The sequence below is a fragment of the Sciurus carolinensis genome, chromosome 2 (genome assembly GCF_902686445.1).
Source record: "Sciurus carolinensis chromosome 2, mSciCar1.2, whole genome shotgun sequence".
NCBI classification, from domain to species: Eukaryota; Metazoa; Chordata; class Mammalia; order Rodentia; family Sciuridae; genus Sciurus; species Sciurus carolinensis.
This window is the reverse complement of record NC_062214.1, coordinates 108147645-108163464: the sequence shown is the minus strand read 5'-3', so window position 1 is coordinate 108163464 and position 15820 is coordinate 108147645. Positions and strand designations below refer to the sequence as shown.

Below are 15820 nucleotides of genomic sequence, written 5' to 3'. Positions count from 1 at the left end.
GAGCTGCATCCCCAGCAAAACTCTGTCCCCCTTTTTTTTTTTAATTTAGAGAGAGGATCTCACTGAGTTGCTTAGGGCCTCACTAAGGCTGGCTTCAAACTCACGATCCTCCTGCCTCAGCCTCCTGAGTTGCTGGGATTACAGGTGTGTACCACCATGCCCAGTTCAAAGAATTTAAAATAGGTATTTAAAGGAAACTTAATATCTCTTACCCAGTATTGTCTACGGAGCTAGAAGCCATTTTCTATTCAGTGAATCTTAATCATTGGCCATTCATACGTCTACATTTTACTTATTCCTACTGTCTCCTGGCATTAGGATTGCCTTCAGACCTCTTGTGAAACCCAATATCAAAAAGAAGAAAGCTGGCTGGGCACGATGGCACACACCTGTAATCCCAGTAGCTTGGAAGGCAAAGGCAGGAGGACTGTGACTTCAAAGCCAGTATCAGGAACTTAGCAAGGGCCTAAGCAACTCAGTAAGATCCTGTTTCTAAATAAAATACAAAAAAGGGCTAGGGATATGGCTCAATGGTTGAATGCCCCTGGGTTCAATACCCAGTACAAAAAAAAAAAAAGATGAAGAAATGATCCAGTAACAGGCAGACTGATATGCCAGAATTAAGATAAGTGGCAGGGACCCAAATGTTCTGACAATAAGGTATGGAGAAAATTCAAGGGCTGATCTTGATGCCCAACATTAAGTTACAGGAGCAAAAAAAAAAAAAAAAAAAAAAAAAAAAACAAACAAACAAAAAAAAAAAAACAAAGAACATGCTGCCCAATGGCTTCTAGAGGTCCTGGTCCACAATGTTAAAGATCAGGAAGTCCTCCTGATGTGCAACTTTTTTTTTTTTTTTTTTTTTTTTTAAATACTGGGGATTGAACCCAGGGGGTGCTAAGCCACATGCTCAGCCCCCCCCCCTTTTTTTTCTAATCTTGAAGCAGGGTCTCACTGAGTTGCTTAGGGCCTTGCTAAATTGCTGAAGCTGGCCTCAAACTTATGATCCTCCCGAGTCATGGTTAGTGTTAGTGTTAGGGTTAGGGTTGGGATTGGGATTGGGGTTGGAGTTAGGGCATGTGCCAACACACCAGCTCAACAAATCTTGTGCAGAGACTGATCACAATGTTTCCCCCAAGAACTGGAAAGTCATGCTGGAAACAGTGGCTCAGCTGGCTATCACTGTCACCAATTCCAATGCCAGGCTGTATAGCAAAGAAAATAGTTGGTTTGTGCACATTTTTATTTGTGCTGAAATAGAACCATAAAAGCTCCAAAAATGTAACCACTAAAGCTCAGGAAATAATACCACGTTAATAATGTCATGGCATCAAATTAAAAATATTCTACACAACAAAGGAAACAATTAGGAATGTGAAGACAATCTCTAGAACGGGATAAAATCTTTGTTAACTATTCTTCTGACAGAGAACTAATTTCTAGAATATATAAAGAACTAAAAAAACCCACAAAACCCAATTATTAAATTAAATAGACACTTCTCAAAAGAAGAAATACAAATGGTCACAAATATATGGAAAAATTTTCAACATGATTAGCAATTAGAGAAATGCAAATCAAAACCACATTGAGATTTCATCTCACACCAGTCAGAACAGCAATCATCAAGAATACAAACAGGGCCAGGGAGATAGCTCAGTCGGTAGAGTGCTTGCCTTGCAAGCACGAGGCCCTGGGTTCAATCCCCAGTACCGCAAAAAAAAAAAAAAAAAAAAAAAAGCAAGAATACAAACAATAATAAACGCTGGAATGTGGAGAAAAAGGAAGACTTTTACATTGTTGGCAGGATTGTAAATTACTATAACCACTATGGAAATCAGTATGGAGGTTCCTCAAAAGATTATGCATGAGCCAGGTGCGGTGGCCCACACCTGTAATTCCAGCAGCTCAAAAGGCTGAGGCTAGAGGATTTTGAGTTCAAAGCCAGCCTCAGTAATTCAGCAAGGACTTAAGCAACTCAGTGAGGCCCTGTCTCTAAATATAATATAAAGAAGAGCTGAGGATGTGGCTCAGTGGTTAAGTGCTCCTGGGTTCAATCCCTGGTATTAAAAAAAAAAAAAAAAAAAAAAAGACTAGGCATGGAACTGCCATATAACCTAGCTATACCACTTCTTGGTATTTTTCCTAAAGAATTACAAAGTCATCATTCTATAGTGATACATGTACACAACAACCAAACTATGGAAGTAGTCAAGCTGTCCATCAATCAACGAATGGATAAAGAAAATGTGGTATACAGACAATGACAATTTATTCAGCCATAAAGAAAAATGAAATTATGTCATTTGCTGGAAAATGGATGGAACTTGAGTCCATTATGTTTAAGGGAAATAAGACAAACTTAGAAGGTCAAGGGTAGTATGTTTTCTCTTATACGTGGAGGCTAAAGAGGAAAAAGGAAAAGAAGGCAGGGTGAGCTAATGAATAACAAAAGGAGATCAGTGGAAGAAAGGGGTGAGGGTGGGAGAAGGAAAGGGAGGGCTGAAGTGTTGGGGAGTGATACTGGACAAATTATATTGTTACATTGTGTGCATGTATGAATATGTACATCATCATATACTACTATAAGGTACCAATAAAAAAATGTAGAAAAAAACTGCCAAAAATTTTTTTTTTTAAAAAAGGAAACTCAAATCAGATCCAAGATGGCGGACTAGAGGGAGGCTGCGTTCCTTGTCGCTCCGTAACTCCGGTTTCAAGCAGAGGATATCTGTTTCTTGGTGAGGCAGTTTTTACTGCTTATCAATTCCCTGGTGTTTACCCTATTTGTCTGCTGTGATGACGTGTAGTCTGCCAGCATATCGACGCCTTTTTTGAGTGCAGATTGCTCACTGTCAGGTGCCTATCATCCACCATTTGCCTGCCTCTGGCCAGTCCATCGCCTGCCTTACACCTATCCATCACCCAACGCATGAGGTTCACCTCCCGATTGTCCGACAACAGTCAGCAAACTGATCACCGGCCGCCAGTGAAGCACCAGCTGCCTGCTGTTGCCTGGAAGTTCACTGTTACAGTACCTGCAGGTTTGATTACGCGTGCTGCCGCCATTTTGAGACAACAGCCAGGCCCTGTAGGACCCCTGGCCGGACTGACTGAGACCCGTCTCCAGGATCCCTCAGCCTGACAGATCACTCCCTGACTCTGGGGCCCTCACATCGACTGACTGCTCCCTGCTGCCAGGACCCCCAGACCAAATGACTGCGCCCTATCACCGGGACCCCAGACCAACTGATTGCACCTGGCCTCCAGGATCCCACAACCACACCAAACACACCGGACCTCCAGGACCCCTGCCTGACCAACTGCATCCCGCCTCCAGGACCTCCAGATGACCACGTCCACACCCTGAGCTGCAGCTCCCCATTTGCCAACCATTTGGAAGCCAGAGCGGCCATCTTGGATAATCCTGGAAGCCGTAGCTCCGATCTTTGGGTGGGGCAAATCCCATCCTGAGACACATGCTGGAGGCTTGAAGCTCATTGTCAGGTACCTCTCATGCATCAGGCTACTGAACACTGGGAGGTTTCATTACTATATGACTGTTATACTGTAGATTTTCTTTTTTCTCCTTATTGAAAAAATTTAAGTTTTTATTTCTTTACTTTTCTTGCTCTTTTCCTTTTGTTTACCTGTTCCCTCAGTCTCTTTCTCTCTTTTTTGCATGCTAACATCCAATTTCTTTTGATTACACTCTCACCCTTTCTATTATCTAGAACTTCTGTATATTCTTTTCTTATCCCATTAACAGCCACATTCTACATCCCTCTGCATCCTCTTTGTCCTCCATTAAAAAAGGAAACTCAAGAAACTTTAAGGAAACAAATAATTCAGTACTTTATCAGAGAAACTTAAAAGATTGAATTAAAAAAAAAAAACAGAAATCCTTGAGCTAAAAAGTATACTAAATGAAATGAAATGCAACAGAAGGCATCAATATAGAATGGATTAAACAGAAGAATCAGTGAGCTTAAAAACAAGGTATTTGAAAATACACAGAAAGGAGAAAAAAAAAGAGAAGGAATGAAAAAAAAAAAAAGCTCTCAGGAACTTTGGGTCAGCTTTAAGAGAGCAAATAATATTTGGTGTTTAAAAGGGACTTGACCACACACACACAAAGAGGGACTTAAGAATAAAGCTTATACAAAGGAATAATATGGAAAACTTCTTAAACCTAGAGAAGAAAACGAATATCCAAGTATAGGAAAGTCAAAGGTGACCCATCATATTCAATTCAACAAAATCTATTCTAAGACATATAATCAAAATCTCAAAGGTTAAAGACAAAGAGAAGATTCTCACAGCAGCAAAAGAAACAGCAGACCTCTCAGCAAAACCTTTATAGGTCAGAGGGAGGAAGATTCATAGCACTGAAGGAAAAGAACTGGCAACCAAGAAAACTGTACCAAAGTTAGCTTTTAGAAATGAAGGAGACAAGACAATCCCCACAAAAGTGAAGAGACTTTATTACCACCAGATATGTCCTAGAAGAAATTCTAAGAGAAGCTATTCAAACTAAAAGAAAGAGATGCTAACAAGTAAGAAGAAAACATTGGAAGGTATAACACTCACTGGGAAGAGTATTCAAATACAGAATGCTTTAATTTTGTAAACATGGTTTTGTGAACCACTCATGTCTTTGATATTAGAACAAAAAAAAATACAAAAATAATGACTACATTAATATGTTAAAAGACAGACAATATAAAAAGGTGAAAGATGGGACATCAAAAATTCAAAAAAGGAGGAGGAATAGAGTTTAAGTGCAGAGTTTTTTAAATTAGTATTTTTCCCTTTCTTTTCTATATTTATAATTATTAAGTTATTATCATTTCAAAAGTGTATTATAATCAAAAGAAGTTTTTTTGTAAACCTCAAGGCAGCAAAGCAAAAACCTATAATATGCCAAAAATAATAAGGAATAAAAATACACTGCAAGATAAAAATCACTTAACCACCAAGGAAGAACATAAGAGAGAAATAAAGAAACTAAAAATAAATAACAACAACAACAAACCTAGAAGTTGTGTATCGTGGTGTACTCCTATAATCCCAGCTATTAGGAAGGCTGAGGCAGAAGGATCACATGTTCAAGAATAGTCATGACAAAAATAAAAAGTAAAAAATAAAATAAAATATAAAAAATAAAAAGGACTGAGGATATAGCTCAGTGGTAGAGCACCTTTAGGTTCAATCCCCAGTACTGAAAAAGAGAAAATAAATAAATAATTAACAAAATGATGGTAAGACTTTATCTATTGATAATTAACTTAAATGTGAATGGATTTAATCCACCCATTAAGAGACAGTGACTGAATGGATAAAAAAGAAGACTCAACTACATGCTGCTTACAAGAAAATTCAGTCAGGAGTGGTGTAACCCATGCCTGTAATCCCAGTAACTCAGAGGCTGAGGCAGGAAACTCACAAGCTCAAGGCCATCCTCAAAAAGTAACAAGAAGTGAGAATGAACACCCCTGGGTTCAATTTCCAGTAGAGGGGTTAAAAAAAAAAAATCACTTAACATCTAGGAACATGCACAGATTGAAAAATGAAGGTCTGGATAAAAGATATTCTATGTAAGTGGAATCCAAAAGAAAGGAGAAACCATACCTTTATCAGATAAAGTAGACATTAAATCAAAGCACTAAAAAGAAACAAAGAAGATCATTATATAATGATAAAAGGATCAATTCAGCAAGAGGAAATAACCTGTGTAAATATATGTGCATTGAATATTGAACCACTGAAATACATAAAGCAAAAAACCCAGGTCCTCATGCATGCTAGAGAAGTGTTATGCCACTGAACTATACCCGCAGTCCATTTTTTTGTTTTGTTTTAAGAAAGGGTATCACTAAGTTGCCCAGGCTGGCCTCAAACTTGGGGGCCTCTGACTTTAATCTCTCAAGTAATTGGGATTATAAGCATGCACCAGTGTCCATAAAGCAAATATATAGAGACTTAAAAGGAGAGATAACTACATATTAATGTAGTCATTATTTTTCATTTATTTTTAGTTTTCATACCAAAGATATAAAAGATTTACATACCATGTTTATATGAGAACATTCTGAATTTGTAAAATTAATCTTACCAGGGAGTTTTATATCTTCTGATTTTTTTTCTTATTAGCCTCTTTCTTTCTTTCTTTCTTTTTTTTGCAGTACTGGGGATTGAACTCAGGGCCTTGTGCTTGCAAGGCAAGCACTCTACCAGTTGAGCTATCTCCCCAGCCCTACCCTCTTTCTTTCTAATAAAATAGTAGGGGACTTTCATACTTTTATCAACAGATCATCCAGACAGAAAAATACACATACACACACAAAAAATAGAATTAAACTGAACCCTAGGACCAAATGAACCTATCAGATTTCTACAGGACATGCCATCCAAGAGCTGCAGAATATACATTCTTCTTAACAGCATATGAAGACGTCATATGGTAGGTACAAAACAAATCTCAATGCCCAGAAAACTGTAATTGGGTCAAGTATCTTTTACATCTACAAAGCAATAAAGTAAAAATCAATAACAAAAATACTTCAGAAACTATACAAACACATGGAAATTAAACATACTTCTGAACAACTTATGGATTAAAGAAGAAATTAAGAAATTTTAGACAGGCACACTGCCGCATGCTAGTAATCACAGATATTTGGCAGGATGAGTCTGAAGGGTTGTGATTTCAAGGCTAGCCTGCACAACATAATGAGACCATGTTTCGAAATAAAAAAAAGTGGTGGGCAGGGTGTAGAAAGATCTCAAACTATACTTTTGCTTCAAGGAATCAGAAAAATAAGAACAAACCAAATCCCAAATCAGTAGAAGAAATAATAAACATCAGAAGTAAATGAAGTTAAGTATGGCAGCACATGCCTGTAATCCCAGAGGCTCAGGAGGCTGAGGCAGGAGGATCACGAGTTCAAAGCCAGTCTCAGCAACTTAATGAGAAGTTAAGCAACTCAGTGAGACGCTGTCTCTAAATAAAAAAGAAAAAAGGGTGGGGATGTGGCTTGATGGTTAAGTGCCCATGAGTTCAATCCCTGGGGGGCGGGGGGGAAGGGAGTAAAAGAAATAGAAACAATATAAAAGATGAAGGAAATGAAGAGGTGATTTTTCAAATGGGTAAGCAAAACTGATAAACTCTCAGCTACAGCATGTTCCTTCATCTATAACACAAAGAATAAAAACTACCATCCATCCATCTCATGTGATTATTATAGGACAAAATTAAATAATGCATATAAAAGATTAGGTGAACTGTAAAATGCTCTATAAATTCAAGATGTAGCCCCTAAAAGCTGGATAGGAAGGGTAGAAAGTATAAAGTAGAAATGAAGACCATTCCTGTTCAGGTTTACCATAGCTTGCTTCCACTTCATTTAGTCTTTCTTCTTTTTCAGTATTGGGAATTGAACCCAGGGGAGTTTTACCACTGAGCTCTATTCCCAGTCCTTTTTACATTTTGAGACAGGGCCTTGCTAAGTTGCTGAGGCTGGACTCCAACTTGTAATCTTCCTGCTCATCCTCCTGAGTTTTTGGGAGCATGCACTGCCATGCCCAGTTCATTTAGTCTTCCTGCTTACTGTGGTCTCCATTTCCTATAACACTGTCTTTCTTAAATAACACTGTCTTTCTTAAACAATATTTATTGTAATCTCAAAGCCAAAAAGGGGTAAACTGCTAAGCAGAGTTAGGGCAATGAAAGAGACCTGAGCAAATAAATGCATAAAGACTATATAGTTCTAAGCTGGGGAGTTGGTAGAGTGCTTGCCTTGCAAGCACAAGGCCCTGGGTTCAATCCCCAGCACTGCAAAAAAAAAAAAAAAAAAAAAAAAAAAGACTATAGTTCTTTTTGCTTCTAAGTTGAATGAATTCTCTCAGATCCTCAAAGAGTACAACAGGGAGGATCCAAGATGGCAGACTAAAGGGAGGCCGCGTTCCTTGTCGCTCCACAACTCAGGTTTCAAACAGAGGATATCTGTTTCTTGGTGAGGCAGTTTTTCTGCTTATTGATCCCCTGCTGTTTACCCCATTTGTCTACTGTGATCGCCTGCAGTCTGCCAGCATATGGACATACTTTTTTTTTTTGTGGTGCTGGGGATTGAACCCAATGCCTTGTGTTTGCGAGGTAAGCACTCTACCATCTGAGCTACATCCCCAGCCCTCGACATAATTTTTGAGTGCAGACTGCTCACTGTCTGGTGCCTACCATCTGCCATTTGCCTGCCTCTTGCCTGTCCATTGCCTGCCTTTCACCTACCCATCACCCACTGCCCGAGGTTCACCTGCTGATCATCCGACAGCAGCCAGCAGACTGACTGCAGGCTGCCAGTGGAGCGTCAGCTGCCTGCTATTGCCTGGAAGTTCACTGTCACAGTACCCGCAGGTTTGATTACATATGGCTGCCACCATTTTGAGAAAACAGCCAGGATCTGTAGGACCCCTGGCCGGACTGACTAAGCCCCGTCTCCAGGACCCCTCAGGCCGACTGACCACTCCCTGCCTCTGGGGTCCTCAGACTGACTGACTGCTCCCCACCACCAGTACCCCCAGACCAACTGACTGCACCCTACCCTCATGATCCCACAACCAGATCAACTACACCCCGCCTCCAGGACTTCCAGTCAACTACGCCCACACCTCTGCTGCAGCTCCCCATTCGCCAACACATTTGGAAGCCAGAGCAGCCAACTTGGATAATCCTGGAAGGCATATCTCCCATCTTTAGGTGGGGCAGATCTCATCCTGAGACGCCTGCTGGAGACTGGAAGCTTATTTTCTTGTACCTCTCATACTTCAGGTTACTGAACACTGGAAGGTTTGAATATCATATAACTGTTACAGGTGTAGATCTTTTTTTCCTCCTTATTGAAAAATTTTAAGTTTTTATTTCTTTACTTTTATTGCTCTATTTTCCTTTTGTTTACCTGTTCCCTCAGAGTCTCTTTCTCCCTTTTCGCATGCTAACAACCAACTTCTTTTGATTATACTTTCATTCTTTCTATGATCTAGAACTTCTATATATTCTTTTCTTATCTCATTAACAGCTATATCCTACACCCCTTCCCACCCTCTTTGTCCTTCATTAGAAACTACAGACCTTATTGCAAATCCATTTGTTACACTGTAGATAATAACTAAACTCATTCTGTTTATTATGACAATATTATTAACGTCCTCATAGGGGCTACTTGGTTTAGGGTTGCATATTGTCTGTACTGGGCATTGCTAATATTGATCTCCCCCTTAAAGAAAAGAATTTGGAAACCTATAGGGTCACTATAAGACTATAAGGGGGGGAACTGTAATACCCCAGATCTGTACTGCTAGAGGGGAAAATACATGAACAACATGAAAAAACAAGGGAAGAAAATGATCCAAACAAACCTAGATTCTATATTAATAAAATCCAGTGACAGTACGGTAGAAGAAATGTCAGAAAAGAAGTTCAGAATATACATAATTAAAATGATTCATGAAGCAAAGGATGAGATAAGAGAACAAATGCAGACAATGAATGATCACACCAATAAGCAGTTGAAAGAGCAACTGCAGGAACCAAAAGATCATTTCAACAAAGAGAGCTTCTCAAAAAAAAAAAAAACAAACAAACAAACCAGAAATCCTTGAAATGAAGGAAACAATAAACCAAATAAAAAACTCAATGGAAAGCATCACCAATAGACTAGACCACTTGGAAGACAGTACCTCAGACAATGAAGACAAAAGAGTATGACAGTACCTGGCATGGTGGCACACACTTGTAATCCCAGTCACTTGGAAGGCTGAGGCAGGAGTACTGCAACTGCAAGACCAGCCTCAGCAAATCAGTGAGGCCCTAAGGACTTAGAGAGACCATGTCTCAAAAAAAAAAAAAAAAAAAAAAAAAAAAAAAAAAAAGGGCTCGGGATGTGGTTCACTGGGTAAGCAGCCCTGGGTTCACTCCTCAGTACCAAAAAAAAGGTTATGTAACAGCAAAACAGCAAGTAAAGTTTTACAGACGTTTAATTCTCTTACCTCCAGTGCATGTATGGGAATTGAGCACCTTCCCCAACCATTGAGATGACAAAGAGAGTCCACAGTGCTGGCACTTCCATGGATCATTAGTCTGTTTAAAAACTCCTCTTGAGTCAACCCGAAAAAAATCAGAGAAAGTCCATTTTCTACAGGAAAATAAAAGTTTTAATAAATTACTGAGACTTAGATCTTAATTCATAATTACCCAATACTTCAGTACCATAATTACAAATATTTATTGGATGCCATCTATTGCTTCCACTTCATTTCTACTCTGACCTTAATACCCCATGGTTTTTCTATTTTTTAAAAGTTTTATTTTTAAAATATTGCCCACAAGGCAAATTCTTTTTTTTTTTTTTAACATTTTTAAAGATGTTATTAGACTTTTACTTTATTCATTTATTTATATGTGGTGCTGAGAATCAAACCCAGTGTCTCACAAATACTAGGCAAGTGCTCTACCACTGAGCCACAACCCCAGCCCCTACCCACAAGGCAAATTCTGATGAGAACAATACACTGGGACTAAGATGTAGGTCAGTGGCAAAGAGCCTGCCTCCAAGGTGTGAAACCCTAGGTTCAATTCCCAGCACCACCAAAAAAAAAAAAAAAAAAAAAAAAGTACATCCTATGAAATAGCACTACACTTCTCATTTCTAGTCCTACTCACTATTATATTACACAATCAATAATTAGAACATGAAAGGCATGGTGGCTTGTGCCTACATTCCCAGCACTTGGAAGGTTCACTCAAGACCAAGAGTTCAAGATCAGCCCAGGCACCACAGCAAGACTCCATCTCAAAATAAAACAAATACAAGAACAATGGATTTAAAAACAAACAAACAAAACCCCCAGAAGTCAGGTGTGGCAGCTGGAGAGGCAGACACAAGAGGATCACAAGTTTAAAGCCAGCTTCAGCAACTTAGCAATGTCCTAAGAAACTCAGACACTGCCTCAAAGTAAAAAAAGGCTGGGGATGTTGCTCAGTGGTTAAGTGCTCCTGGGTTCAATCCCCAGTAAAAAAAAGAAAAGAAAAAAGAAATGGCCCTTCTGAGAACAATCGAAACTTGGTTCCAACCCTCAGGTTAGTATGCATGAATGCAGGTCCAGCACTGCTAGATCGGAAACAGCTAGAAATCCAGATGTTGTGTAAAATCCACTAATTTTTCATGTTTATAATCGATGTCTTTCTCCTATTATTTTAGAATTTAGCTAAACAGAAATGATGTTAATTAAAAATCAAATACAGGGCGAAGGTTGTGGCTCAGTGGCAGAGCACTTGCCTAGCATGCGCGAGGCACTGGGTTCGATTCCCGGCACCACATACAAAAAAGTGAATAAAATAAAGGTCCATTACCAACTAAAAGAAAATTAAAAAAAAAAAAAAAAAATCAAATACATGAGACCAATGTTTACCAAGAGCAATACCAAATTTCTTCTGTGAATAGTTACCATTACAAGGAGAGCAAGCACACATAGACATAAAGGCAACAGAAGTAAAATACATCAAGAAAGCATATATCTTAGCAATGTCTTTCAGTCTAAGACCTTCTCACCTGTCAAAAGAAGGCACAGTTGCTGGTCTCCATTACTCTCTACAGGAATACACTTCTCGCCAAGGGAAAAACACTGCATGCCCTGGGTCTCCAAATCCCAGAGGACAATGGTGCATCCCATCATTCCCACTACCCATGTAAACAGTGCAGAGAATCCTGTCACAGATATACATGTGAGCTCTACTGGTTCCTCTTGTTCACTGAGGTACATTAACCTCCATGCTCTTCCTGTATCATTGGTCTGGATATGAGCTTTCTGTGGAAAATTATACTGGTCATACATTACGTCCTGTGGAAGGAGAGCCCAGCTTGGCACATTGGTACTATGGTTACCAGATTCAGGGAACTCCAAATGTAAAATATCCTGGAACCATGGAGTACAACAGGAAACCTCCAGTTTAGAGCTCTTTACTGTTTCATTCAATGATGACAGTTGGGCATTCCAAGACCTAGAAGACAGGGTGGCACTTATACCAGTTATAGTGAAAGGCACTAAGTGAAATACTAAACCAAACAAAGATGCTCTTAAAAAATAATTATCTACCAAGTAAAGACCTTTAGTTAAAAGTCAGTCAACATGACAAAAAAAAAAAAAAAAAAAAAAGGAAATGAACAAAATCCTAAAAAGAAGTTTCTGTACCTATCAACCTGGAAGGAAAACTTGGTCAGTTTCATGTTGTGGACAGAGTTAACAGGATCATCTTCATCTATCCCCTTAAGTCCTTGAATAGGAAGGTCTTCTAGTGTTCTTTCACATAGTAGGTGTCCTGGGTATTGCCTATATTTAAAAATGATGATAGCCAGAGTAAAAAATAATGACCAAACCCAAATTTCTGTTATAATTGCTCCCGTAAAAGTGAGGGGGTTACAGAGAAGGAAAAATAAACTTCCTTGGATGAAACTCCTTATCCCCTTGCCTTGCAACACAGTGATAAAGTTAACTTCAAGAATTTGATTTGTGGCTGAGGATAGTGAAGTATGCCTGTAATCCCAGCAGTTCAACAGGCTAAGACAGGAGGATGGCAAGTTGAAGGCCAGCCTCAGCAATTTAGCTAGGCCCTAAGCAACCAAGCGAAATCTGTCTCAAAAAAAAAAAAAAAGGGGGAATGTGGCTCAGAGGTTAAGCACTCCTGGGTTAAATTCCCAGTACCAAAAAATCAAAATAAAGCAGTAAGGGCATTTCTCGTCTACTGTATTGCAGATGTTGTACTCCATACTTATGTAAACTCTTGAGTCTTTTAACAACCTTATTAAAATAAATAGTCCTACTTTATAGATATGAAAACTAAGGTTCAGAGAAACTTTGAACCAAGTTATATTAAGGTCCAGAGTTTTAATCACTCACTGTACTTCCATCACAAAGTAAGATTTAGGCTGAGACCAGGCAAATGCATACAAACTAGAAGGCAAAGTATTATGTTTAAATATAGGCAGGAGAGTATATATGGAAAGAGGGCTGTCACACTGAAAAAACAAAAGAGGATATTGGTGGTTAAAGAACAGTAAATAAGAAGGTGGAGTGAAATAAAGCTGGAAAGGTTGGCAAAGGACAGATGGCTCAGGGCCATGTGAGCTATTAAGGATTTTAAACTTTTATTTGGGGTGGGGAGAGGTAACTAATGATTTTCAAGCAGAAATGAGATATGATCAGATGCAGAAAGATAGCTAGGGAAAGGGAAAGCAAGAGCACTTGGTTAAATAAGTACTAATCCTTTCAATGATTTAAAAGTAATATATTCATATAATATATGATGAAAGGAGGACAGGATGAAATGAAAACAAAGGATTATGAAAAAGTAGTTCCTTAAAAAGAAAAGATAGATATTCTGCCCTGAGACGGTGTTAATACCTGGCTGTAACTCTGATAAATTCATTTTTAACAATGTCACTGTACAAAGGATGGATTTGAGGAGTAAGAGCAAACATGAGACTAAGTGGTTGTTCAGGTAGTTCAGATAAAAGAAGCTAGTGACATAGATTAGGAGTTAAGAAGTAGATAGATTCAAGAAACATTCAGGAATAAAATAGCTAGAACTGGTGATTAACTTGATGTGGATCTAATACTGAAGAGAGACTGGAGACAGAAAAAATGGAAAAAGATCCCTGAGAAGGAGGGAAGGGGTGGGCCTACACAGGAGGAAGGAAACTACTAAGAAACTGAGGGAGTCCAGGAAATGGGTGTCAATTCCTTTAAAAGGAGGAGACAAGGTCAGTCAAAAAGAAGTTGGATGTAGAGATATGTGGGTTTGAAAAAAATAGAGGTTTAAAAACAATGTTGACTTATTTAACTTAGAGAATATCATGCTAAAGTGAACAAAGCCAAGCCCAAAAAACCAAAGGCCGAATGTTTTCTCTGATAAGTGGATGATGATACATAATGGGGGAGGTGGGGAGAAGAATGGAGGAACCTTGAATGGTGTAGAAGAAAATGGGGTAGGAGGGGGTGGGGGAAGAAAAGATAGTACACTGAGACAGACAGTATTACCCTATGTATATGTATGATTACATGAATGGTGTGAATCTACACTGTGTACAACCATAGGAATGAAAAAGTTGTACCCCATTTGTGTATAATGAATCAAAATGTAGTCTGTAAAAATAAAAATTAAAAAAACAATGTTGTAAAGAATGAGTTCACGAAAAAAAAGAAAAAAAACTGTAAAATTCCCATGCAATACTATGAAACCAACTGAAAATGGTGAATTCGAATTTAAGAGTGGCATTAATTTTCCTCTATTGATTTCTCACAAGTTCAACTGCTTGAGTGTAGGCACTAAAAGGGCAGAATAAAGGTTTCACTTAGGATAGACATTTTCTAGACCAAATGTTATCACAGGCAGGAGCAAGAGTTTAGAGAGCAAGCAAGAAAGTCACTAAAATGACAATTCACAAAATCTACACTGGAAAGGAAGGGAAGTGAAGACAGGAGGGGAATAAAAAGTAGAAGGTCAATGAATTGGAAATTCCAATGAAGTCAGATGACTGATGAGGTGGGAGTACTTGAGTAAGTCAGCCAGAAAATTTGTGAAGTTGTGGTCAGAGTGAAGTTATGTAGAGAAGTGATCTAGAAGAGAAGTAATTTCAAATATTGACAAAACTTAGGATGTGAATATGAGATTAAGACAGCTAAAGTGGATTAGAAGAGGAAGACAATGAAGTAAAAGAACAAATCCCAGCTACTGAGGAGGCTGAAGCTGGAGGATCACTTGAGCCCAAAAGCTCAAAACCAGCTCGTGCTGGGTTGGGGTTGTGGCTCAGTGGTAGAGCACTTGCCTAGCACGTGTGAGGTACTGAGTTCAATCCTCAGCACCACATAAATAAAGCTATCGTGACCATCTACAACTTTAAAAAAAAAAAAAAGTATGAAGGAATAAACCTGAGTTTGGGTTCTCAAGGAGGTTACATGAACTCTATGGGGGGAAAAATGAAACAATTTGGGAAATACTGGACTACATAATTAAATACTAAACTCTGGATCAAAGTAGAAGGGCCACAAAAGTTCAAAGAGGAGAAAAATCAGTTTTAGTAAGTAAAAGGCTTCAAGAAAGGTAGATTTCAATTAGGTCTCAAAAGATGAGCAGGACTTATCAAATGAAAAGGAGGCCTAATGTTCTATATCAAGGAAAGAGGAGCTATTATAAGGAAGGAAAAATGACAAAAACAACTTGAGACTTCAGAGCCCACTCAGAAAATAAAATAAGGAATCAACTCCAGAGAAATTACACTAGTAGCTGGGTATGATGGAACACAGCTATAGTCCTAGCTACTCAGGAGGCTGAGGCAGCACGATGACTTGAGCTCAAGAATTTAAGGTCAGCCTAGATAACAGAGTGAGACCCTGTCCCAAAAATAAATAAATACTAAAGGGTATGTAAGTAATAAACACAGAATACTCGTTTAATTTGATAGGATAGATCCTTAAATTTGGTGCAGGGAACAGAATAGTAGTTCTGGTATGTTGCCAGCATCCAGAGGAGAACCTTACAATGACTAGAATAGCTGAGCAACTCTTCCTCCTTTTTTAACAAATTATTTTCCAAATGTATGATCAGATGATAATTCTACATATACAGGAAGGGTGTGGTTAATCAGTAAAAATAGCCTTCTGATAAATACAAGAAAACAATCTGAGAATGTATTAATCATCCCTGCTCAAAGATTAAAATAAATAAAAAGCTATTTAAAACAAATAAGGGGTTGAGGATGTAGCTCAG

General features: G+C 38.6%; 1 protein-coding gene across 6 annotated transcripts in view; it reads right to left on the bottom strand.

Moving 5' to 3' along the window:
• Spg11 (SPG11 vesicle trafficking associated, spatacsin) overlaps positions 1-15820 on the bottom strand; it is an 83007-nt gene that overhangs the window by 60277 nt on the left and 6910 nt on the right. For 5 of the 6 annotated variants that reach the window (XR_007107184.1, XM_047540960.1, XM_047540962.1 and 2 more), the window contains exons 5-7: positions 12247-12384; positions 11607-12055; positions 10045-10190 (exon numbers count right to left, since the gene is read on the bottom strand). Coding sequence is in view for 5 of the 6 variants with exons in the window: in XM_047540960.1 (XP_047396916.1) it covers positions 10045-10190; positions 11607-12055; positions 12247-12384 (733 nt within the window). In the remaining variant the exon portion in view is untranslated. The remainder of the gene's footprint in view (positions 1-10044; positions 10191-11606; positions 12056-12246; positions 12385-15820) is intronic. The other variant, XM_047540963.1, reaches the window with a different exon arrangement.